Raw genomic sequence first — 21,172 nt, forward strand, 5'->3', positions numbered from 1 at the left:
GTCAGCTTGGGGGCTGAGTTACGGTTTTGGTATTTCACTCTCTGCTCTGACTGGGATTTGTTCTTTGTGGTGTTCTGGTCTGTACTTCAGGGTAATCCCTTGTTGGAGACACTCAGGCTGCTTGTCACAGAGCTCTGCAAACAGAAGAGCTCTTCACAAATTCTGTGTGTCTGGGGCTGAACGTGATGGGAACATGTTCAGGATCTGTGAATCTTCCAGAACATTTGAGCACAAATTCCTGACACAACTGAAATAGATCTCCACACTTCATGTTTCAATGAAAACAATCAGCACATTCCAGAGTGTTTTCTCCATTTATATATTTTCATTCAAAATGCATCTTCATACATTCTTTACAAGTCTTTTACTTCAAATATTTAATGAACATCACAGAAAATGCAACATAGAATCAATCTGGCTTTTCTTTAATAAACTATTCCAAGGCACTACACATATGGCTACACCTTAACACAAAAATAAGTATGCAAGATCACAGTCTGGATTATCATTATTCATAACTAAGAGAGGACTGTGAACGTATTTTGCTTTTCAAAATTCAGGAACAATCCAGCAGAGGCTTTGGAGTTATCACAGGAGTCAGCAGGTGTTCTGTGAATGAGGAATTGGAGAGCTCAAGGCCTCAGAGCTGCAAGCACACCTTGGTTTGAAGAATTTAGAAAGGTAAATAGGAGCAAGAAATAATAATGGGAAATTCCATTTAATGCAGGACAAAGGCAGGGAGATGTAGAATTACCCTTCCTGAAGGGAGTAAAGCTTGGCAAGGAGCTCAAACCAGGCAAAACCTTCACACAACTTTCCCCAGCTGAATCCATTTGTGGATTGTACAAATCACAGAGGGGGAATAGTGAAGATCCCTCATCCACTTCTAATCCAGCTGTGGAGAGTGAAATTTTTACAAGTTAGAAAGGAAAATAAAATAATTAAAGCTACAAGTTTTGATAGTTCTGCAGCTCAGGTGTAATTTTTGACAGCACTTTTGGTTCAGGTAACCAAAACTGAATGTTACTTTAATGACATTTCACCCACTAGGTCATTAAGATCAGTCCATTTGTTTCCCTTGTTTTTCATTATCTTCTGTGGAGTTATTCTGGTTTTCTACTGGTGTAAACACATCCCATCCCATGCTGTTTAATTTCCTTAAAAATTTTATTTGCCCATTTCTGGTTTCAAGAGGACTTTAACTTGCAGGTGTTTAAATCAGCAAGGAAACAAAAAGATCATCTTAGAAGGAATTGGCGTCAACTCAAGCCATTATTTTAATTTTATGACTGCTCATTTTCTTATACTGGCAATTCCCAGTCAACAGCTCAGGTGAGAGAACATGACATTTTTAACCACTGAAATCCCATAATTTTGAAGTAACTGTGGGCTTCTGGTTGTTATTGCTTAAGATTCAACAGAAGCTGCATCAGAAATGAGCCTTGGAGGAAACCAAGTCTATTATCCCTGCTAGCTAGGGCAATGGCAACCATCATGAAAGTAAAATTACTGCCATTAAATCAAGAAACTAATTAGAATCAGATCATCAAGCTCCTTTTCTGCTGGAGCCTTGGTCTCCTGGCCTGGGATAGGTGATTTACTCCAGAGCACACACCAGGGCTGAGCTGAGCCTGTTGGTCGAGTGCTTTTCTGATACTTCCAGAAATTCAATAAACAGCTCAAGAAGGCTCAGTGGCACTTGTGGATGTGGATGTGGGCTGGCACCTCTCAGAGAGGAAGGCTGGGAAGGCAGAGCTCAGGAAATCTGGCTCAGGACTCTGAATGGAGTCAGAGGGAATCAGCCTCTGCTCTCCCTGCACAGCCCCGAGCAGAGCAGGAGCCTTCAGCTGAGCGTCTCAGACACACAAATCCTGGGCTTGATTCCCTCCCTTTCCAAGCAGAGATCAGTGAGATACCAGTGAGATATCAGATGGAAGGACCATGAGCACAGCTGTGCTCCAGCATCTCAGACAGACAGGAAGGATCTCTGTGGTTCCCACGAGGAGACCTGGGCTGTCTCTGACAGTGTTTGTGTGAAAAACACGGTCTCTCCTGGGAAAATGTAAAAAGTTTAATAAAGGACCATAGGAGACAAGGACCACAGAGCAAAGGTTATTATGGGATCAGCCAAGAGCACACCTGCTAGTTTGGAAACACCCTTTATATCCCATTTCTATTGCATCAGACTCTTGCATATTCATAAACAATTATGCACAGTAAACTTTCTTCCCAAACTACTTTACATCTTCCAAGAATTGTTTAGCATGGCTCCTCCTCAGTTCCACCTTTTCAGAGCATGCAGATTCCTTGGTTGTGGTTTGAATCCATTCTTATCATCTCCTGGTTTTGGGCCTTGATCCACACTGCCTTCAGACACTGAGTGCTGATAATTGGAGTGTCTGTAGCAGGATCCTCATCCTTTGTTCATTGGATGTTATCCCATCCAAGCAGGCATTTTAACACAAGCATACTTCTATCAGCTATTTCACTAAGCTTAATTAACAACAGAAATAACAACTGTATCTTTATAACAAAATTACTTTAACATCACACATATAGAATCTATTTTAGTATCTGCAAAAAGCCAATATTTTAATATGTATCTATAACATTTGGGAGGCTCTGCACTCTGAAATCCTCTTGATCCCCACACCTGGGAATCTCCTGGCATCTCACCTGCCTGCCAAACTCACTGCCAGCTTCCTCCCATCAACCTTCTCCTGCTGTGGTGCTTCAGCCTCTCAAATGGAGCACAGTTATTTCATTAATATCCACCAGTGAGCTCAGGAAACTTGGGGGGAAAGCACAGGACTTGTGAGGTTCTCATATTGAGGATGAGAAAGGTGATTCATTCCAAATGATACCACAAGCAATGAGACAATTATCAAAGGTTAATAATGAATAACATGCATCTGTCACAGCAAGAAGTGCCCCAGTGAGAATCCAGGCTGCCACTCTGACCTTACAGGAGCCATTTACTCTTTATGCCTTTGATTTCCCAGCACTCACCCTTATTTTCCCTGTCTTTGGAGAGTAATCAGTGTTTTAAATGTTCTTCAAAATTATATGAGTCAGTACAAATTGTCTTCCCATTTGTAGCCTTAATTGGGTTCTAAGGCCATTTTAAGCATCTGCATGCTCCCAAGTCTAATAGAAACTCTCAAAAGCCTGAAATAATTTGGGGCCAAAATTGACACCTGAGGGCCATTCTATTAATGGGAGTTGAGAGTTACCAATTTTACCATTGCTTTGTTTATAACCAGAGGGCAGGACAGGTTTACTCAGTAGCTGCAGCATTACTCAGCACAGAGACCTGAGGAATGTTCCAGAAATCAGCAAGGAATTTGCCTACTCCAGAAATAACACCAACTATTTAAGATTATAGGGGCTACATTTATTGGGGATCTGCCTCAGATTAGGACACTGAAGTCCTCAAATATCTACACACCAAAGTGGCACAAACTGGTTGCCAAACTTCAAATTAATGTTTATTTTCTGAGATATCAAACAGTCCCAGAAAACGAAGGGAGAAGTTCTTCCCCAAAAAATATAATCACTCAAAACAAGTCACCTCCTTCCCAGAGGGGAAATGCTCAGAGCAGCATTGATGTTTCTGCCTCCAGAACCATGAGATTGCTCAGAAATGAGCTTAAGCTCAGGAGAGATAATAAAAGTCCTCTAAACCATAAAATCAGTCCAAGTTCTCCAGTAGAAATAATATTCCACCAGCAAAGGACTGGAAAGGAAAACAGAAAATCCCTTGCTGATATGGCCCACAGCAGGTGTAAGGCCCTTCAGTGCTTCAGGAAATTGGCTAGGGAACAAATAAATTCTGTGTTTTTAGGCTCAGCACAGAGTCAGTATGAAAAGCTGCCATTTTTAAATTAAAGATAACTCATTGGTTTGAAGCCAATCCTGAAAGATTCCCAAAAGAGTCAACCTCATACCAAAGCAAACTGATTAGTAAGTCCAGTACTGATCTGCCAGGAGCATGGGATGCCTTTGGTGATCCCCTTGGAAGCTCTTCCCACTGCAATACACTGGGAATTCAGCAGGATGGGCCACAGGGAAATCATTAGGCAAAAATAATAAAAGGAGAGAAGAAAATGAAGGAATCTCAAGCCTTCACTAGACAGGTTTCTGATTCCCCTTTTTCCCACAAATTAATGTCATGTTCAGGCTGTAATATTCTTTGGAAAAACAAGGAAAAACCACTGTTCTTCAACATCCAGCTATTTAAAGCACCCACAATAACTCTGTACAATAAATCTGTAAAAAGAACTGATACAAACCTGCAGACAAGAACCCAAACTGAGCTAGAAACCAACCCCTCTGGATGTCCCTGGCAGCAGCAAGAGCTGGGCTTTTCCCAGGCTGCTGGTGTGAAGCAGCACTGATTTATTCACACACAAAAGATTTAAGGCTGTTGGGGAAGATGGGATTTAGAAATGCAGTGTCCAGTGAGGAGCTGGATGTTTCCATACACATGGATATCCATCCCTGGGAATGCAGATTTGATAAAGCTGCCTCATGGAACTTTAATGCATTTTCAGATGTTTTCTCACCGGGTTATTGAAATTCTGCAAGAAGAGAGGACTCACGAGGAACTCTGCAGTTTGCATGCACAAAGGAGGAAGATAAAATTTGCTGTTTCCCACCTCCTTAGGACAGGGTGAAGAAGGATATTTCTCCAGCTGAAAGCACAAGGAAAATCAGGAAGGCAGAGCATGGCCTTGCTGACTGGAGTGTTGTTTCCAACACCAATACCAAAGTATAATTAACAACAGCTGCCTACAAATATGGATTTTTTTTTTCCCCCGGAAAAAAAAATCAGTGGACACGTTCACCATCTCATTTGTATGCAGAGCTCTGATCTGCCAGGGACACCTGCCAGTCTCCAGCAACTTCCAGCAAAGATCAATCCATTTTCTAATTAGGGATGGGAGTTAATGGCAGCTGAAATGACCATTTAAAATACAGCAGGCCCTAAACAATGACTTCGGAGGGTGCTGCCTGCCCCAGAGCCTTTCCTTTGTAATCTTCTCAGCCTCTGCATTCTCCTGGATGATTTATGGTGTCTGGGGGCTCCTTGGCAGTACTTTCTGTGCTGATAAAGAGGAGAACCTTGACTGTATCTTAAATTGTCAACAAATGCTTTCGAATTTCCTAAGAGTTCTTGCATTTGTCCTTCATTTTTCCAGAGTTAAAAAAATGTTCCAGCCAGAATCTGCCCTTTCCTGCAGAACAATGCCCATGAGCATCTCATTATTGAGCCCCGTGAACTTTCCCCACAATGAAAATGGGCTTAATTCCACTGGCCTCACCCTATCATTCCCAATTGGATACCCAACCTTGTGGTGACAGCCCAATTAATTCTGCTGGCATCATTAATGAGAAGCTGATTATTGAAGAAATACACCTTAGCAAGAGTGAGTTTCATAGACTAAAAGGGATGTTACAACTTTAATAGAAGGAGACATCAAAAAGCATTTGCCCACAGCAAGGAATTCAACAATTGTGTTTAAATTTAATATAACAAGTAATAAAGAGTTGAGCTGGAGTCAAAGTCTGTCACTGGCTCTCCCACAATATTATTTATGGCTCTATATAGGCCCAGCTCCACGACTTCAGCAGGCAGAAACCTTAATACCTTGTGACACAACTGGGCTGAGCCATCTAATATCACTCACAAATCCTTGAAAAACAAATACTCCTTCAAATAATTATGCTGTTCCAACATAATAACTTCCCAGGCAGTGATGAAATGTCCTGTTTTAGGGAAGACCACTGAAAAGCCTTGTCTGTATCCTGGGCTTCAAATCAAAAACCTTTAATATTAGGATCACACTCTGCACTGAATAAATGTCAGAGAAATAAACTTGACGGAACAATATATTTTTCATGCTCTAAAATTAATTTTAAAAAGGACCTAGAACAGGAAACTACAAAGTCTTTAACCTCCAGGGGGAAAAAAGATCAAATACCACCCAGGTCACTAATAATCTAATGTCAACTGTTTCTATAAAAAATGGGCAATGATAAATAATCAAAGCATTTAGTGGGAGCTGTGGGGATCGGGGTTATTCTCAGTTATTCTGTGTTATTCTCTGTGCATGTTGATTAGATTTTTAAAGAAAAGAAAATGTTTCTCCCAGTCCTGTTTCCCTGTGGTTTTTAACCCTGAGCATGAAATCTCTCACTTTATTTTCTAGATCCTTCCAGATCCTGACCTCCCTCAGCCTGCCTGCCACGTTATCTTCCTGAGAAGGAAAACACCTCGGAGCAGCCAGTGCAAGATGAACCTTTGGGCTGGACAGGTCTGGGACACAAGGCAGGTCTGGCTGATCCAAACTGTACAGAATTCCAGAACTCCAGATTCCTGCCTCCACGAGCTCCTGGCACTGAGCTGGCTCCTGCAGTGCCCTGCCACTCACACACCCCTCTGATCACTGCTCTCGTTTGGATGGGCAGAAAGGGTACAAGAAATGTTTATCCCACAGAAATTGTTTTAATTTCTTGCAGCAAACTGCCAGAAAAGGGCCAGCCCCAAGCAGCTCACTGAGCAAACAAGTGAATGCTACAACCTGAACAATGTGCAGCAGGCAAAGCTGTTTATTCCACTCTGTGTTACACCCCACTGCATCAATGCATTCATTACTCTCCTGCATCCACCTCATGCTGCCCAATCCTTCTTTATATTAAATGCAGAGATCAGCACAGAGCTCTCTGTTCCAGGAGACACAAGATCACTCTTGCTGCACTTCATCAAATGTGCAAGAAGACAAAATCTCTTGTTCTTTGGCCAGGCAGTCCAAGCTCAGCATGAGGATAAAACGCCAGTGACAGACAACGCACTCTGCATCCCAGGACTGGAGAATCAGCTTTTTTTGCCAAAAAAGACTGCAATGAAAAAAATAAATAAAACCCAACAAAACAAAACAACCCCCCCCCAAAAAAAAACCCACAAAAAACACCAAAAAGCAAAAAAAAGAAAAAAAAAAGTGGTATTAGCTAACCTGAAACAGCAATTTTAAAGCAAGATCCCAGAATGCAGAAGAGTTGCTTTTATCATGATATAACCTATGGAAATTTTACCTGAAAATACGGGGAGATTTCATACCCTGGAATATTTTTTGCCTCTTATTTCCATGAAGTGTCACATCCAAGGCCATCTGCCTTCATCTTCCTGGGTGTAAAACACTGTCCTAAAGGTTAAAAAAAAAAAAAAAAAAAGTCATTTAAAAATCCCCTAGTGTTTCTCTTGGCTGTTGTGTCCTTGTGGCAAAGCAGAGCTGGAGCTGGCCGTGTTTTTGCCGCAAGCCGCTGTCACAGCTCGGGGCAGCCCTTCCTCGGGGTTTGTGCCATGTGCGGATCCGGTGGGGATCGAACATCCTCAGTGGGGATCAAACACACCCAGCGGGGATCGAACACACCCAGCGGGGATCGAACATCCTCAGTGGGGATCAAACTCACCCAGCGGGGATCAAACTCACCCAGTCTCCCAGCCCTGCTCCCTCCCCATTCGCGAACCGCTCCGGCTCCTCAGAGCCCTCTCCAAACCAGGGGGACTCGTTGTGGGGCTCAGCCGGGACGGGACGTGCAGCACAACCCCAACCCCACAAGCCCGGCACTATCCAACACCAATCCCACAAACCCGGCACCATTCAACACCAACCCCATAAACCCGGCAGGAGTTCAGGGCCGGATTTTCCGCCTCAGCCGCGGCCGCCCCGGGCTCCGCTCCCCGCCCCGCTCCGCCCTCAGCGCCCGGGGCCGCCCCTTCCCGCGCTGGGGAGCCGGGCCGGGGTAAGGAGCGAGGTCCTGAGGCCCAGAGGGGGAAAACGCCGCTCTTAGAGCCCGTCCTGAGGGCCGAGAGCAGCGAGGGAAGGGCAGGCAGAGCAGCTGCCGGTGCCCGTGAGGGGCGGGCACGGCCCTGGCTGGGGGAGCTGCCGGGCACGGAGCTGCTGCAGGGCTGGGAGAGCTGGGGAGAGGAGAAGGCTCCAGGGAAAGCTCAGAGCCCTGCCAGGGCCTGAAGGGGCTCCAGGAGAGCTGGAGAGGGACTGGGGACAAGGATGGAGGGACAGGACACAGGGAATGGCTCCCACTGCCAGAGGGCAGGGATTGATGGAAGACTGGGAATTGGGAATTGTTCCCCATGAGGATGGGCAGGCCCTGGCACAGGGTGCCCAGAGCAGCTGTGGCTGCCCCTGGATCCCTGGCAGTGCCCAAGGCCAGGCTGGGAGCAGCCTGGGGCAGTGGGAGGTTTTTTCCCACTATCTCATGTAACCATACTCTTTCCATTTCATCTCATTCCCCCTTGTTTTGACACTACCTGCTGTTAAACTGTCTTACCTATCTGTAAATAGTCTTACCTTTTCTTTCCTGTAAGTTCCTTTTAGATACTAGAAAGGGGGAAATTTGCATTTAATTTTTTTAACGAAGAATTTTATCCAAGTATTACTCTAATCCACTACAGATTTGCCAAGAATGCTGCTCAGCTTTCACAGCTAATGTTCAGTGCTAACTGGTACTGTCCATTTCCCCTGTGGATCTGAGTGTGTGCTGCTCTAATCCCTGCTTTGGCTTGATCACGACTGAGTTGTGATTTTACCCACCTGTTGTGGTGGTTAAATCTGCTGTGATGTGGCTGCAACATCCCAACGTACCTCCCACGTTGCTGTGAGTAATCCTGTGAAACTGACTTTGTTTTTGTTTTTATTTGCAGTGCTGTCCCATGGCAGCTGCCCCAGCAGAGAGCTCCGGGAGCCATGGGAAGAGGCTGGGGTTGAGCCAGAGTCACAGCAGCTCTGCCTTGGACTATTCAGGAGACACCTTTGAGTCCTTCAGTGAGGAGGAGGAGAGTGAAGCACCTGAATCCTGGTGTTCCACAGAGGATTTGGAGGGGGCAGCTGTGTCAGAGGCTTTGGAAAGCTCATTATCACTGGCAGGCCAAAGTGCTGCAGGTATGCAGAGCTCTCCCTGCTTGAAGCCTGCCTTCCACAGCTTCAGTCTCTGCAGTGGGGACTTGAATCAGTAAAAATAAACATGTGAAAACTGCACACGGTGTCCTTGCTGTGCAAAGTGCCCACCAGATCCATGGGAATGACTTGGCCATGGAAATCCTTCCTTAGTAATCTTGTGATGCTGAAATTCTGTTGGCACCTTAAAAAACAATTCTCCAAGCTGCTTTTTACCATGTATGAAAAGTAGCTGGGCCACAAAACAATTTTTCCATGGGATAGTTCCATGATTTCAAATACTGAAGAGGGCTGGGTAGGACCTTAAAGCTGCAGCAGAGGAGGGATAGAGCAGAAGCTGAAATCTGTGGCCTCATCTGTGTAAACCCTACTGTGGCTCAGGATTTCTCCTCCCTAGCAGGGAGAACTGGCACGTTCAAGTGGAGGATTATTTGCCTCCCACTTTGCTTTCCACACACTGTGTGTTCAAAGTTGCCTTTTTTCCTTGCAGAGGAGGAGTTTGAAGCAGTGGATCCTGCAGCTGTGGAAAGAGCTGCCATAGGAAAATGGATTGATGCCATGGGAAAATGGACAGATCTGAAAAATAAAGACACTGGGATTAGGCCAGACAAATCTGTCATCAGAACTCCTGCTGGTGAGTTGGGTAACTTCAGCAGAGCCTGTAATTGTTTCTTTTGGAAGGAGATGTAAACTTGACTTACATTTTATACACAGGCTATTAAATTAAGCCAGCTAATTAGCCTGGCTTAATTAGCAAAGTAATTAAGTGCAAAGTTTCTGTTTTATGCTTTCTTGGAGAGCACTTTGTCTCCTATATCACACATGGCTTTGATGCTCCCCCCATGTAGTGGCATTATTCTGCTGATACATTACCACAAAACCGGGAAAAGTGCATTCAAAAATGTCCCCATGTTTGACACTTAATTGTTTAATTTAATTCAGGTTTCTTCTCTCCAGCTGTAGAGGTACTAAGAAATTTGGGCATTTTTTGCTCCAAAATAAACATGACTTCAGAATTTATTGTGTGAAACGGGTTTTCCCCCTTGTTAATCAACAGTGTTGATAATTGAATTATTTGTTTGCCCTGTTTTAGTTCCTTTCCCAAGCTGAGGGAGGCAGTAGGGCACCAATTTTGGCAGGAACAATAGGGCAGCTTTACCCAAATAATGATGGAGTGCAGGGAGGAGGAGGAGGAGAAGGGGAAGGAGGGAGGAAGGATCCATTTCCATGTACCAGTTATGCAAGGAACTGTGAGAGCAGATGGTGGGATGCAAGCCCTGCTAAAGTCTGTCAAAAAGTGGGTCAGAGATGCTATTTTTAATTAAGAAAAAAGAGCAAGAAAGCTGTAACTGAGCAAAAAATAATGGGAGCAGACGGGGAACATTCCTCAATCTACATGTTGATGGGAGGTAAGTCACTGTAGGACAGTGATCCTCCTGCCTGGGCCCTTCATGGTGTGGGTTTTGTGCACCAGCATCCTCAAAGCACCCATCTGTCCTAAAGAAGCAGCACCTCAGGTCACTTCCAGGCTGGTCTGAGTAGCAGAGCTCCTTTCCCACAGTGTCAGTGCTGGGGGCCCCTGACTCATCTCCTGCATTCCTCTGTTCTGCAGTCAGGGAAGGCAGGAGTGTGGAGCAGCTCATCCTGGCCTGCTCCTCCAAAAGAATTTTCCCAAAATACATCAGTCCTGTGACTGATCCATGGATACAGAGGAGGGGACCTGATGGGTTCAGAGGCACTGAGGGAAGGATGAGCCACAGCTGAAGGTTGAGGATGTTTCCATCCCCACATGGTTTTCCCTTGAAAGTTGCACTCAGAGGATTTTATTCATAGCAGCACTTGCAGATAGATCCCTGCAGTTCTGTACCAGGGAATGCTGTGCCTTTGGCCGGTGGATGCTGATGGCAGGGAGAGTCAGAGTGATCACTGAGGCTGGAGCAGCAAGTCCTGTTCCACTGTCTTGAGCTGATGGATACAGAGCTGGCTTGTCTTTGCTGGTCCTGTCACTCGTCCCTGTGGCAGCCTCAGGAACATTGGTGCTTCCAATGGTCCATATGAAGAGCACAGAATAAGGTTTATGCTTTTCTTTGATGCAAACATAGCATACCCAGCCATGCTATCCCCAAATCAATCATAATTAGCCATGCACTGCATTTTTTTATTGCAGAATATTACCATAAAATAAGCACAGCAACTTTTGTCTTCTGATCTCTAGAAATGCTTCTCTTGAACTTAATCCTTCAGCTCTTGGTAGCCCCCAACTCTTGTATTGTTTTAGCAGCTTGGAGATGTTTTTTTAATGCAGCAGATGAGCTCACCTGGAAGTGGATTGCTGCACTGTGAGTCCCCTCAGAACACTCAGCTCAGAGAATCGTGTGCACTGAACTGGGGTTTGTTTTATTGCCTCAAGGCTTTCCTTCTCATCTTACTGCTAATAGGGTTAAATGTGATGGGGGGAGCAAAAGGTTCTAGTTTGCCTGTAGGAACACTCTGGAATGTCATTTTTATTTTTCATGGTTTTCTTTGTGGGCTGAAAGAAGGAAAACAAGCTGGCCTCAGGAGAAGTGAGGAATTTTCGTCAGTTGTCTTTGTCCCTGCACCCCAGTGTGGAAGCACGAGCTGTTATTAGGCAAATGCATCACAACGTGAGAGTAAATCCTCAGTTCCACAGAGATTGCTCCATGTTAGTCATCTTTAAAATGTACTCAGGAAAAGGCAATTCTTCAGCTTGGCTGTGTCTGAGAATTCAGGTGGGGGCTCTTTAACCCCCTGGCTGGTGCTGTGCTCACAAGCTGCCTCTCACTTTTGTAATGTGTCTCCATGAAATGCTTTGCCTGTTTATTTTTCTGCACTGTTCATGTAATTGTTCCCTGGGAGAGTGGGGATGCCCTGGCTGAGGTTGCCCAGAGAAGCTGGAGCTGCCCCATCCCTGGCAGTGTCCAAGGCTAGGTTGGACAGGGCTTGGAGCAGCCTGGGACAGTGGATATGTCCCAGCGTGGCACTGGATGGGCTTCAAGGTCCTTCCAGCCCAGGTTGTTGTGTGACTCTGGGATGATTCACTGTGCTGGAGGAGTTTTACTCACTTCAAATTCCTATTTGTGATGAACAGCCTGACATTTCAGCCTTTCTCTCAGTCCTGTGTTACCTGCAGGGGTCTTTCTCATGTTCTTTGCTGGTCAGGCTGTCAGCATGTTCATCTGAACTGTAAAAATCAATCTAGGTCATTATGAAGGTGCAGTCTGGAGCTGCAGAGGTAACACCTTACTGAAGAGCAGTTATTGATTATTGCCTTTCACAGTTACCTCTTTTTACCTTCTTTAAAATAGAGTATTGGTAGGGAATAATAACAACAAAATGCCTGCCAATTTTCCTATTAAATCAAAATTAGATATCAAAGGAAAAGAAAACTCATAAATATTTTCTTCTTTTATTCCCTTCTCTTGAATTTCAAATGTCACACTTAAGGCTGGAGTTGAAACCTACATAGGTCACTGAAAAAAACCTACAAAACCTACACAGGTCCCTGAGTTCCAGCCCCCTCAGCAGGCTTTGGGCTGCAGACATGAGGATTAGCTTGTCTCTCCTGGGCTGCTGGAATCACAGCAGCTTCCTGGTGCACTTTGTGGGGCTTTGCTGCCTGAACATTCCACGTTTGGTGACCTTCCTGCTGGGTGAGATGGGGCTGGAGTTGATGCTGTGCTGTTGTCACTTGGGCTGCTCTTGTCACCTGCTCTGCCTTACTCCTCTGCAGTGAAGAGAGGGCACGCTGGATTTGGAGTAACAAACATCAGGAAAGTGTCCTTGTGGAGCAGTCATTGGCACCGGCAGGGATTCTGTGCACTGCCCTTAGATCTGCCACCCCAGCTGGAGAAGGAGCATTGCAGCAGGTCTGGATCACACATAAAAAAAGAGGGAATCTGTGAGAGACATGGAATAAACCCAACCCCAAAGCAGGAGCTGAGATCCCCTGGGCAGGTGAACCTCCCACAACTGGGGGAGGTCTGAATGTGCAAATACTTCAGTTAAAAGACAAACTTTCCTCATCATTTTTTGGGATTCTTTCAGAAAAATTCTAGTCCTTGATCCCTAATTTATATTCTTTCTGAACTTCCTGTTAAGCATGAGTTAATGTGAAGGAATAACTCCAGCACTGAGTCGTGCAGTGAGGTTTAAAAATTGCTGTTCCCTTTGCCAGTGTTTCTTCTGAACTCTGGAGGTGCAGATGAGCAGATGGGTGGGTGTGTGGCAGCACAGGATTTATGCATTATTAGAAACCAATTCTTAATAAAATTGCACTTGTGGATGTCAGAAGAACCTTAAGTGAGTTATTCAGGCTGGTATTAAACTGTCACTAAATGCTCAGTGGACCTGGTGTGTTTTACTTCTCCCTTTGACTCAAATGCTTTTGTTCTGGGGTTTTTTCCCCCCCTCACAATGGTAACTTTTTAATCTTTTTATTCATTCTGTGCTCAGCATAAATGAATCTGCCAGGAATATTTTATTAGTGTGATTAAACCCAGTAGTGGCACATGATTTCCACTTTTTTACACAATTCTTGTAAGGAAAATCACCTGATGACTGAAATGGAGGTTTCCACTCAGATATTTATAGTGCTCCCCCAGAACTTTTTTTAAATTAAATTTCATTATAAGGTGAAATTCATAATAAGGTGAAATTTCATTATAAGGTGAAATTCAATTTATAAGGTTGCTCATTCTTATTTATGTGTCTATAAATTGTCTTTCCTTTCAATCATTTTGATACATCATCTTCTTAGGAGGAGTAAATTGCTCTGTGATGCATAGTTCTGAACTTAAACATATTTTCCATGTCATCCATGAAGCCTCAAAATTCCTGCTTTTAGTTTTAATTATGGATTTCCTTATCCTTTAGAAACACTGGATTTCTGAGGAGATGCTCAGTTTCTTTGCAGAATTCCACAACTGTGTCCTATGCACTCAGGACTAAATAAATCCCTTGGAGTTTGGGGGAAGTTTTATATTCCAGCTGTTCAGTATTTTGCGGATTTCTGTTGTGCCAAGTGCCTATCTGGAAATTGAATTTAATCCTGAAAAGACAGAATGTGGAGAGGTTGTTCAAATGACACAGTCGAAGCTCCCAGCAGGAATTTGGGTGTGAATCCTTGGAGTTGAACTGGCCACACTTTGGAATCACCAGCTGCCTGACTTTGGGGGAAATCTGGCCATGGAAACCTGGAGAGCTGTGGTGTCTCCCCTCAGCAGCCCCATCCCGTGCTGCTGTCCATGAAATGCAGCACTGATTGTGCTCTAAGCCTCTGGAAAATCTCCCCAAAAGCCCTGAATGAAGTTGTAAATCCATCCTAACCCGCCCAGCTGAAGTCTAATCTCTGTTTTATTTATTTTTATGTGCCACTGGGAAGGATAAGAGAAGATGAAAGGGGGAATGATATTTTTGAAATAAGATCTTATAAAGAATTTAGGAAATGATTGTTGAAGCTTTAGATAAGAAGTGTTCTAATTGCATTTCCTCCAAAAAAATTGCCTTTCTGTAGTTTGTGGAATTTATTGGAGGTGTTTTCAGACTTCAGTGGACACTGCTTCTAATTTTTCTTACAAATTGCTCCTTAGAGTTATTGATGAAGAGCTCTCTTGATATATTAATTAATTTGGGATTAGCAAGTTGCAGTTTCAGGTAGTGAGGTGCTAAATCTGTATTATTGACAGCCAGTTTATTTAATGTCATAGTATTTAACTGCTTGCTTTGCTAATCTATTTATCCTCTGCCATTAACCTTTTGTCTTTTTATTTCCTCCCATCTTCGGAGCCTCTTCTAGAGCCATTTATTGTGCAGGTTCCTACAGCTCCCATGCACATTTGTTTTTACATTCTGATTCTGGAGCCTGTTTTAGAGCCATTTATTGTGCAAGTTCCTACAGCTCCTGTCCACATTTGTGTTTAAATTCTGATTTTAGAGCCATTTATTGTGCAGGTTCCTGCAGCTCCCATCCCCACTTGTATAAATTCTGCTTTTTGAGCCATTTATTGTGCAGGTTCCTGCAGCTGCCATGCCATTTGTGTTTAACTGTGCTCTGTGTTGCTGCAGGCAGGGCCTGACCTGTGTTTGGCTCTCCTTGGCCAGCACGAGGTCACTCAGATGAGGAGCAGCCATTCCTCTTACCCTGGCACAGCCACTGATGCCCTTGCCCTGTTGATTTCTGCCTGGCAGGAGCTGCTGAGTTCTCCCAGGGAGAGCTGGGTGCTCTCAGCTCTTTCTGCAGCAGGAGGATCAGCAGGATGCAGCAGGAGCAGGCTGGGAAGGGCAGGAAGCTGCACTGGGGAGGCCCAACAAGGCAAACTGAGACAGGAGAGTCCTGTGCTGTTCCTGCCCAGCTGATGAACAGGATCCTGCTGGAAAACACCAGGGAGGCTGTCAAACAGGTACTGGGAATACAAAGGGAGAGCTCCCCTAAATTCTGGAGAACCACTGCAGAAAAAAGCCATAATAACAGGATCAAGTCAGGCAGATCTTACTGATGCTCAGGCCTCTGGAAGAGGTTTTGGCTTGACAACCCAAGATTTATACTTCTCATTTCTTAGACATCACTATAGAACTGTTGGTAGCAAATAATCACCATAAAATACTGTCTGCTGATAAAGTCCTGATTTGTGTGATTGAGCAAGGCTGGAGTCATCATTTATTTTACAAGAAGCCCTAGACCAGCTGAAGGAAAAAGCCTTTTTCTCTGATTGTGTTTTCCCCAATTATTTATCAAATTATTCTGCATATTATTTGTTGTGAAGTCTTTGGGACTCCAGGATTAGAAGAATTCCAAAGACAAAACCTCCCTGTGCTCTCAGCTTTCTCAGGTATTAGATAATATTGATAAAAGCAGTTCCAATAAAATCTTGCTGACCTCAGTCCCTGCTTAAGAAGCCTCTGTCTCATTTTATCCTATTCAACTCTTTTCTTTTTGTCACCAGCCCAGTGGTTTTTTCCCACCACAGAATGGGTTTTATGCCCCAGCTCCTCTCCTCAGCCTGCATCTAAAAACAACACTTTAAAGTCAGTTCTGATGTGATAATTATTTCAGGCTTCCTGTCTTTTAAAACAATTTTGACATATCAGCCATCTGCTTTTTTAATTTCTGTTAATGTTAACCCACCTTGCAAAGTCAGTGTAATTTTTTTTCCTCTTTTTTTGTCTCCTATTGTAGGAATACATTCCCTGTGAAAAGTAACTTCATCTGCTCTTCTGCTTGGTTCTGTTTGTAGCTCCACACAACAACATTTTTATCCAGAGCAGTCAGGGAAAAGGGGTCAGAGAGGCCTGGGATGGGACTTCCTTGGGTTGATTCCTCTGTCTTTGTAGCAATTGAATGTGTTTATGAAGCCACATGGAATCTGAGTCAATTAGATCAGATAAAACCATTGATATTTCATAAAAGCACAAACCCTGGGATTTGTGTAATGCTGTTAAATAAGCTTAAGATTTCATGGTGGATAAACTGATCCAGGACTCACTGAGCAGCACTGATTATCTTCCAGACAGAACTGCAGAGTCTGGGTTGGATTCTGGCTCGGAGCTGCATGTTTGAACTAAGGGCTCCAGAGTTTATTTGCCTCTTAATTTATTTATAAAATGTATAAATACAATTTATAACCATAACCTCTCTGGTTGTTGCTTAAGGCCTTGCACACAGCCAGCATAGGAGCAGTTATAGATGATGGAATTGTGACTCTGAATTATTTTGCTGCTGCCTAAAAAGACAGTTTTTGTCTTTAGTGTATTTTTATTGATTGCTCTCAAAGTTGACAGGCCAGACATTGCTCATGGCATCAAAGTTTCCTCTTCCAGGTGACAGAAGCTGAAATCCACGAGGTTTCAACCTGTCCTGACTGCCAGCAGAAGGAAGCAGAGCTGGCCAAGGTTGCCTTTCTCAGGCAAAAAAAGACTCTGCTGGAAGGTGCTTTAATCCAAGAGAAATTGGAAGAACAGTTTTACTCCAGGGTAAGCAAATATTGTTGAAAAAAATTCATGCTACATTTTATAGGTAATGAAAAAATCTATAATTCACCTTCTCCCTGATTTATGGCAGTGAGATCAGTGCAAACCAAAATAGAATTTGGGTCCATTTCATTAATAAAATGCTTGGGACCAACATTTTCCTCAAGTCCTTTAAGCTGCCTGAGTTGTGGCAGCTGAAGGTCATTCCCAGGATGTCCTAGAATAGTTTTGGGCTCCTTTTGATTGTGTCTCCCCAGTTTGTTTTCTGCTGGGCTGTCCAAGCTGAAATAGGAAATTAAATGCTGTGATAGGAGGTAACTGCCCATACTGGGCTTCCTTGCTCTTCCTCTGCCATGGGAATCTTGCAGTAGGACACTGCAGCATGTGATGGAGGCTGAGATTTTTCTGGAATACTGGGATTTTTTCTGGGATACTCTGAGATTTCTTCTTGGAATTCCTGTCTCTGTGCCAGTGTCCCAGAGATGGAAGCTTTGTTGGTAGGAAGTGCCTCTGGAGCAGCAGGGGGAGCAGTGAAATGTGCAGAATTCCCTGGGCCTCCTGTGGCTGTTCTTCAGGAGGATCCTCCTGAAGGAAGAGCTCTTCTCTCCCTCCTTGGGAGGGGACAGGCTGAAGGCAGGAGCCTTCCTGCAGCTCCCAGGAATCTTCCCATGTTGGTGAGCAGGCTGGGAGTTTGTGCTGTACCACACATTCCTTTCTTCCCTATTGTAATTCCGCTCTCCAGAATTTTGACTCTTCCTCACTCCCTACCTAAGATTTGAGAGCTTCAGCCTCACGTGAGGCTTCACTTTTTCCCACTTTTCCCCCCTGCTTCCCTGCAAGGCCAGCTGCTTTTCCCTGTCCCTCCTTAGGGAATAATCCTGCTTTTTGGGCCAGAGTTTTTAAACAGAATCCTTCCAAACCCACCAAACTGTGTGGATGAGTGCTGCCCACCTGGCTGGGTTGAGGGGCTGGCTATGTGCTACAGGCCATGAGAAATGGCAGGATTTGTTTGCTTTCTGTTTCAGGACATGCTCACACTTCTAGGTGAAGCACTCAGAAGCCTTCCCAAACCTTCACAGGATCCCAGGGATTTGTGGCAAAGGCTGAAGGGTCAGGAGTGGAAGGACTGGATGAAACATAACTCCAGTGGGTGAAGAACTGGGAGAGCCTCCTGTGGGCAGTCAGCTCCAGAATTCCCATGATTTTGGATCTGAGCTGCTCTGGCAGTGATGGATTGGGTGCTGCTTTAATATTCCTGCAGGTGGAACCAGATCTGCCTGGCTGGGGTGTGAGTCAACCCTCCCTCCTTCCTCAATGCAAATGCTGCAGTATATTGTAATCCATCTCCATAGGTTTCTCAAATTCCAGAAGCCAACAGTTTCCATTATTAATCTGGCAAGGCAGAAGTATTGTTTTTTGTGGGATTGCTGTGGGATTGCAGAGCAGCTCCCAGCTGCTTCCATCCATAAGGAAAATAAATGATTCTGTTTGCCAGGGCAGGGAAGTGTAATTACTGCATCTCAGTGCAGGCTCTGCCCACTGCCTCATGGTAAATTGAAAGTGAGAGCCCCAGGTGGAAGACAAAAAGCAAAGTTAACTATAAAAAGCAGTAAAATGAAATGCAGTATTTATAGAAGGGAATTAATGAGGTTGTAACAGAAATTAATCAGCAGGACTGGGGATGCCAGTGGGATGAGAAATGATAATAAATTAATCATGGAATCTATATAGGATAGAGAAAAACGAGCAACAGATGAAAACTGGGAGAAGAATTGCAAGAAAATACTTTGGAATTTGTTGTTTTTCAAGATGACGAAGTCGCTGTTGTTCAAAGACTGGATCTGGGGTTCAGTACACATCCAAATAAAATGGAATTGTGCTGGGAATCTTTGGGTTAGACAGTGAAGTCATCCTCACTGTGGCCTCCAAAGCCTGGTGCTGCTCTGTGGCCACCTCTGCAGCCCTTTGTGGTCAAAGCTGACAGCAGGGGCTCAGCCATGGCGTGACTCTCGCCAGCCTCCCATTTCCTGACTTCTCTGCATTCCCATCTCTGTGGAAATCTTGGAGGGATATCCCTCTCTATGGACCTACACTGTATTTTTGTGCCAAAGCAGAGAGAATTAAATCCCCCTGTTGCATTTTCTTCCCCCATTTTGGGACAAGAGCCCTCACTGCTGTAGTGGGGTTTGTACTTCATGGGGTTGTTTCCCTCCTCGTGCTCTGGATTGTTTATCAGAGTCCTTGAGGGCTGTTTAGCCTCTTGTTCTCACTTCCCACAAACCACTGGATAACCTGGAGGGAAATGCTGGGGTATAAACAGAAGTGTTAGCAAAGTTCTGCCTTCTGCTGCTTAAAAGTCTGCTCAGAGTGATTTCCCTGGGAGTGGATCCTGAGTAGGTCAAGCGCCAGGTGGGAGCCCAGCCCAGCCCTGAGTTACTCAGTGCTGCTTGTCCTTGCAAACAGCTTTAACAGTCCATCAAAAATACTCCCCCGAAAGCATCCCCTTTTGAATTGTCCCTGCAGGGCACCTGGATAATGAATGAACTCTGCTTGTTCCCTCCTGTTGCTCTGGGATCCTTGGAAATGTTTAAATCCCTTAAATCTCCTGCCTTCCTGGATGCCCTACCTCTGTTCCTTACTTGTTTTGCTCTGCACTCCCTGGTTCTTTGAGCCTCTGGAAGTCTCTGCAGACACTGGGAGAGGCACCCAGAACTTCAGGTGGAGCCTTGGAAGGGCTGTCAGGTGTACAGGAGGTGATCAGGAACTGAATCCTTTGAAAATGTCATTTTGTAGCACTTGTAGCACAGATTTCAGCCCTCGCAGACCCACACAAAGTGACTTCCATGCACATGTTGATATTTCATTTTTCAGAACATAGAAGCTTTTCAGAGCTACTGAAATGTCTTTGCAGCTGCTGTCAGCCTTTTTGTAAATGCTGAGCTGTGAGTTATTTGGGTTATATGTCTGACAGTATTTGTCTGTGGAGCAGCAGCCTGCTCACACACAGTGCCTGCACAGCTCTTGTTTGTTTGCATAAATGTTACAAACAGAACTCAGGTAACTCCTCAGGAAAATCAAAGCAGATTTTGCTGATGGCTGTTGGATGCATTTTCCTACTGCTCACTGCAGTTGTTTCATTCTTTTATCAGCAGTGACTCTGAGATCTGAGTGTTTTCTTTAGCAGCTCTTAGAGATATGCAATGGCATGAATGATCTGATCCCCTAAATAATTTATTTTCTAAACCTGCACTTTTTGAGGCTGGAGATCCAAAACTCTGCCAGGGAGGATGTGGGAAAGAAGGTGGGTGATGTATCCTCCTTTTTTGCCTTCCAGGAGCTCCTCCCTTCAGCAGAAGATTTTTCTTTTGATCCAAGAAACCTCAAAACTCTGGTCAAGGCATATTGGCTGATCTGCTGCCTGGTTTGTGCTTGCTGGGGCGTAAAAGGAGCAGGGTGGCTCAAGAGGGATTCCTTGGGAAAAGCAGCTGTGGCTGTGAAACAAATCAATCTGCCTCTTCAAAGTGCTCTGCAGCTTTGCCTTTGTGGCTTTCATGGCACCCAGAGCTGGATGATTTCATCTTCTGGATGATTGCTGATGTGGTGGGGTTCATTGCTCTGAGCTCTGTGCTAACAGAGAAGGTTTCTCCCATCTCAGTTGTTTCATGCTCTGTGTATGCTGATATCCACTTCTGGGGTGTTGGATTTTATAACTGACCCTTTGCAGAAACTTACATTCCTCACATTATCATTAAAATCAATTTTCCATGGACTGCAGCACTGTAACTTTCCCTTTCATTTGCTCTAGCTTTATAAAAACCATCCTGCACTCCACCCTCACTCATTCCCTGTCTCCTTTCCAGCCATCTCTCCTGCTCTGGGAATTTGTATCTCTAGGAAAAACTTCCATCTCAGTCCCAGCAGGCTGCTAGCCAAGCTCTGAGTGGGAATGAAGTTTTAGTGGCATTAACTCCCTGGATAGGAGCTGGCAACAAAGCTGAACATTCCCAAGGGACCTGTTCTGGTGGAAGGTGCCCCTGCCCATGGCAGGGGTGGCACTGGATGAGATTTAAGGTCCTTTCCAACCCAAACCATTCTGGGCTATTTGAATTTGGATTTCCAGCTACTGAGGAGATCCTTTATTGGTCCCCCTGGTCCAGTGTAGGATCATAGAAGAGTTTGAGTTGGAAGAGACCTTCCAAAGGCCACCG

The 21,172-nt window shown here is 44.6% G+C and overlaps 1 protein-coding gene and 1 long non-coding RNA gene across 5 annotated transcripts; one reads left to right on the forward strand and one right to left on the reverse strand.

Moving 5' to 3' along the window:
- Positions 1 to 300: 300 nt before the first annotated feature.
- On the reverse strand, positions 301 to 7,762 carry LOC108962041 (uncharacterized). 2 transcript variants are annotated; one of them, XR_007777569.1, is made up of 4 exons: positions 7,494 to 7,669; positions 7,096 to 7,205; positions 755 to 4,694; positions 301 to 658 (listed from the first exon to the last, which is right to left on the reverse strand). It is a non-coding gene; the product is annotated as an uncharacterized LOC108962041 (long non-coding RNA). The 2 variants fall into 2 exon arrangements; XR_001990506.3 differs by lacking the exon at positions 7,494 to 7,669 and adding an exon at positions 7,676 to 7,762 and having other exon boundaries at positions 301 to 4,694.
- Positions 7,759 to 20,738, forward strand: C4AH8orf48 (chromosome 4A C8orf48 homolog). 3 transcript variants are annotated; one of them, XR_003944920.2, is made up of 7 exons: positions 7,759 to 7,806; positions 8,726 to 8,963; positions 9,469 to 9,612; positions 15,186 to 15,397; positions 16,815 to 16,967; positions 17,990 to 18,252; positions 20,299 to 20,738. XR_003944920.2 is itself a non-coding variant. In XM_009090489.4 (6 exons), exons 2-6 carry the CDS (start codon positions 8,735 to 8,737, stop codon positions 18,116 to 18,118), a joined length of 867 nt encoding a protein of 288 aa, XP_009088737.2. In that variant the 5' UTR covers positions 7,759 to 7,806; positions 8,726 to 8,734; the 3' UTR covers positions 18,119 to 20,738. The 3 variants fall into 3 exon arrangements, 2 of the variants coding, with proteins under 2 accessions (XP_009088737.2, XP_050830314.1); XM_009090489.4 differs by having other exon boundaries at positions 17,990 to 20,738; XM_050974357.1 differs by having other exon boundaries at positions 7,805 to 7,818; positions 17,990 to 20,738.
- The last annotated feature ends 434 nt before the right edge of the window (positions 20,739 to 21,172 follow it).

This window comes from Serinus canaria, chromosome 4A (assembly GCF_022539315.1).
Source record: "Serinus canaria isolate serCan28SL12 chromosome 4A, serCan2020, whole genome shotgun sequence".
NCBI classification, from domain to species: domain Eukaryota; kingdom Metazoa; phylum Chordata; class Aves; order Passeriformes; family Fringillidae; genus Serinus; species Serinus canaria.

What these genes read in the sequence shown, in the direction of transcription:
- C4AH8orf48 (XM_009090489.4), top strand. Translation starts at nt 8,735, where the DNA reads ATGGCAGCTGCCCCAGCAGAGAGCTCCGGGAGCCATGGGAAGAGGCTG. An exon ending in CCAGGGAGGCTGTCAAACAG is followed by an intron (nt 15,398 to 16,814) that starts GTACTGGGAATA and finishes TTCCTCTTCCAG; the next exon opens with GTGACAGAAGCTGAAATCCA. An exon ending in AAGAACAGTTTTACTCCAGG is followed by an intron (nt 16,968 to 17,989) that starts GTAAGCAAATAT and finishes TTTCTGTTTCAG; the next exon opens with GACATGCTCACACTTCTAGG.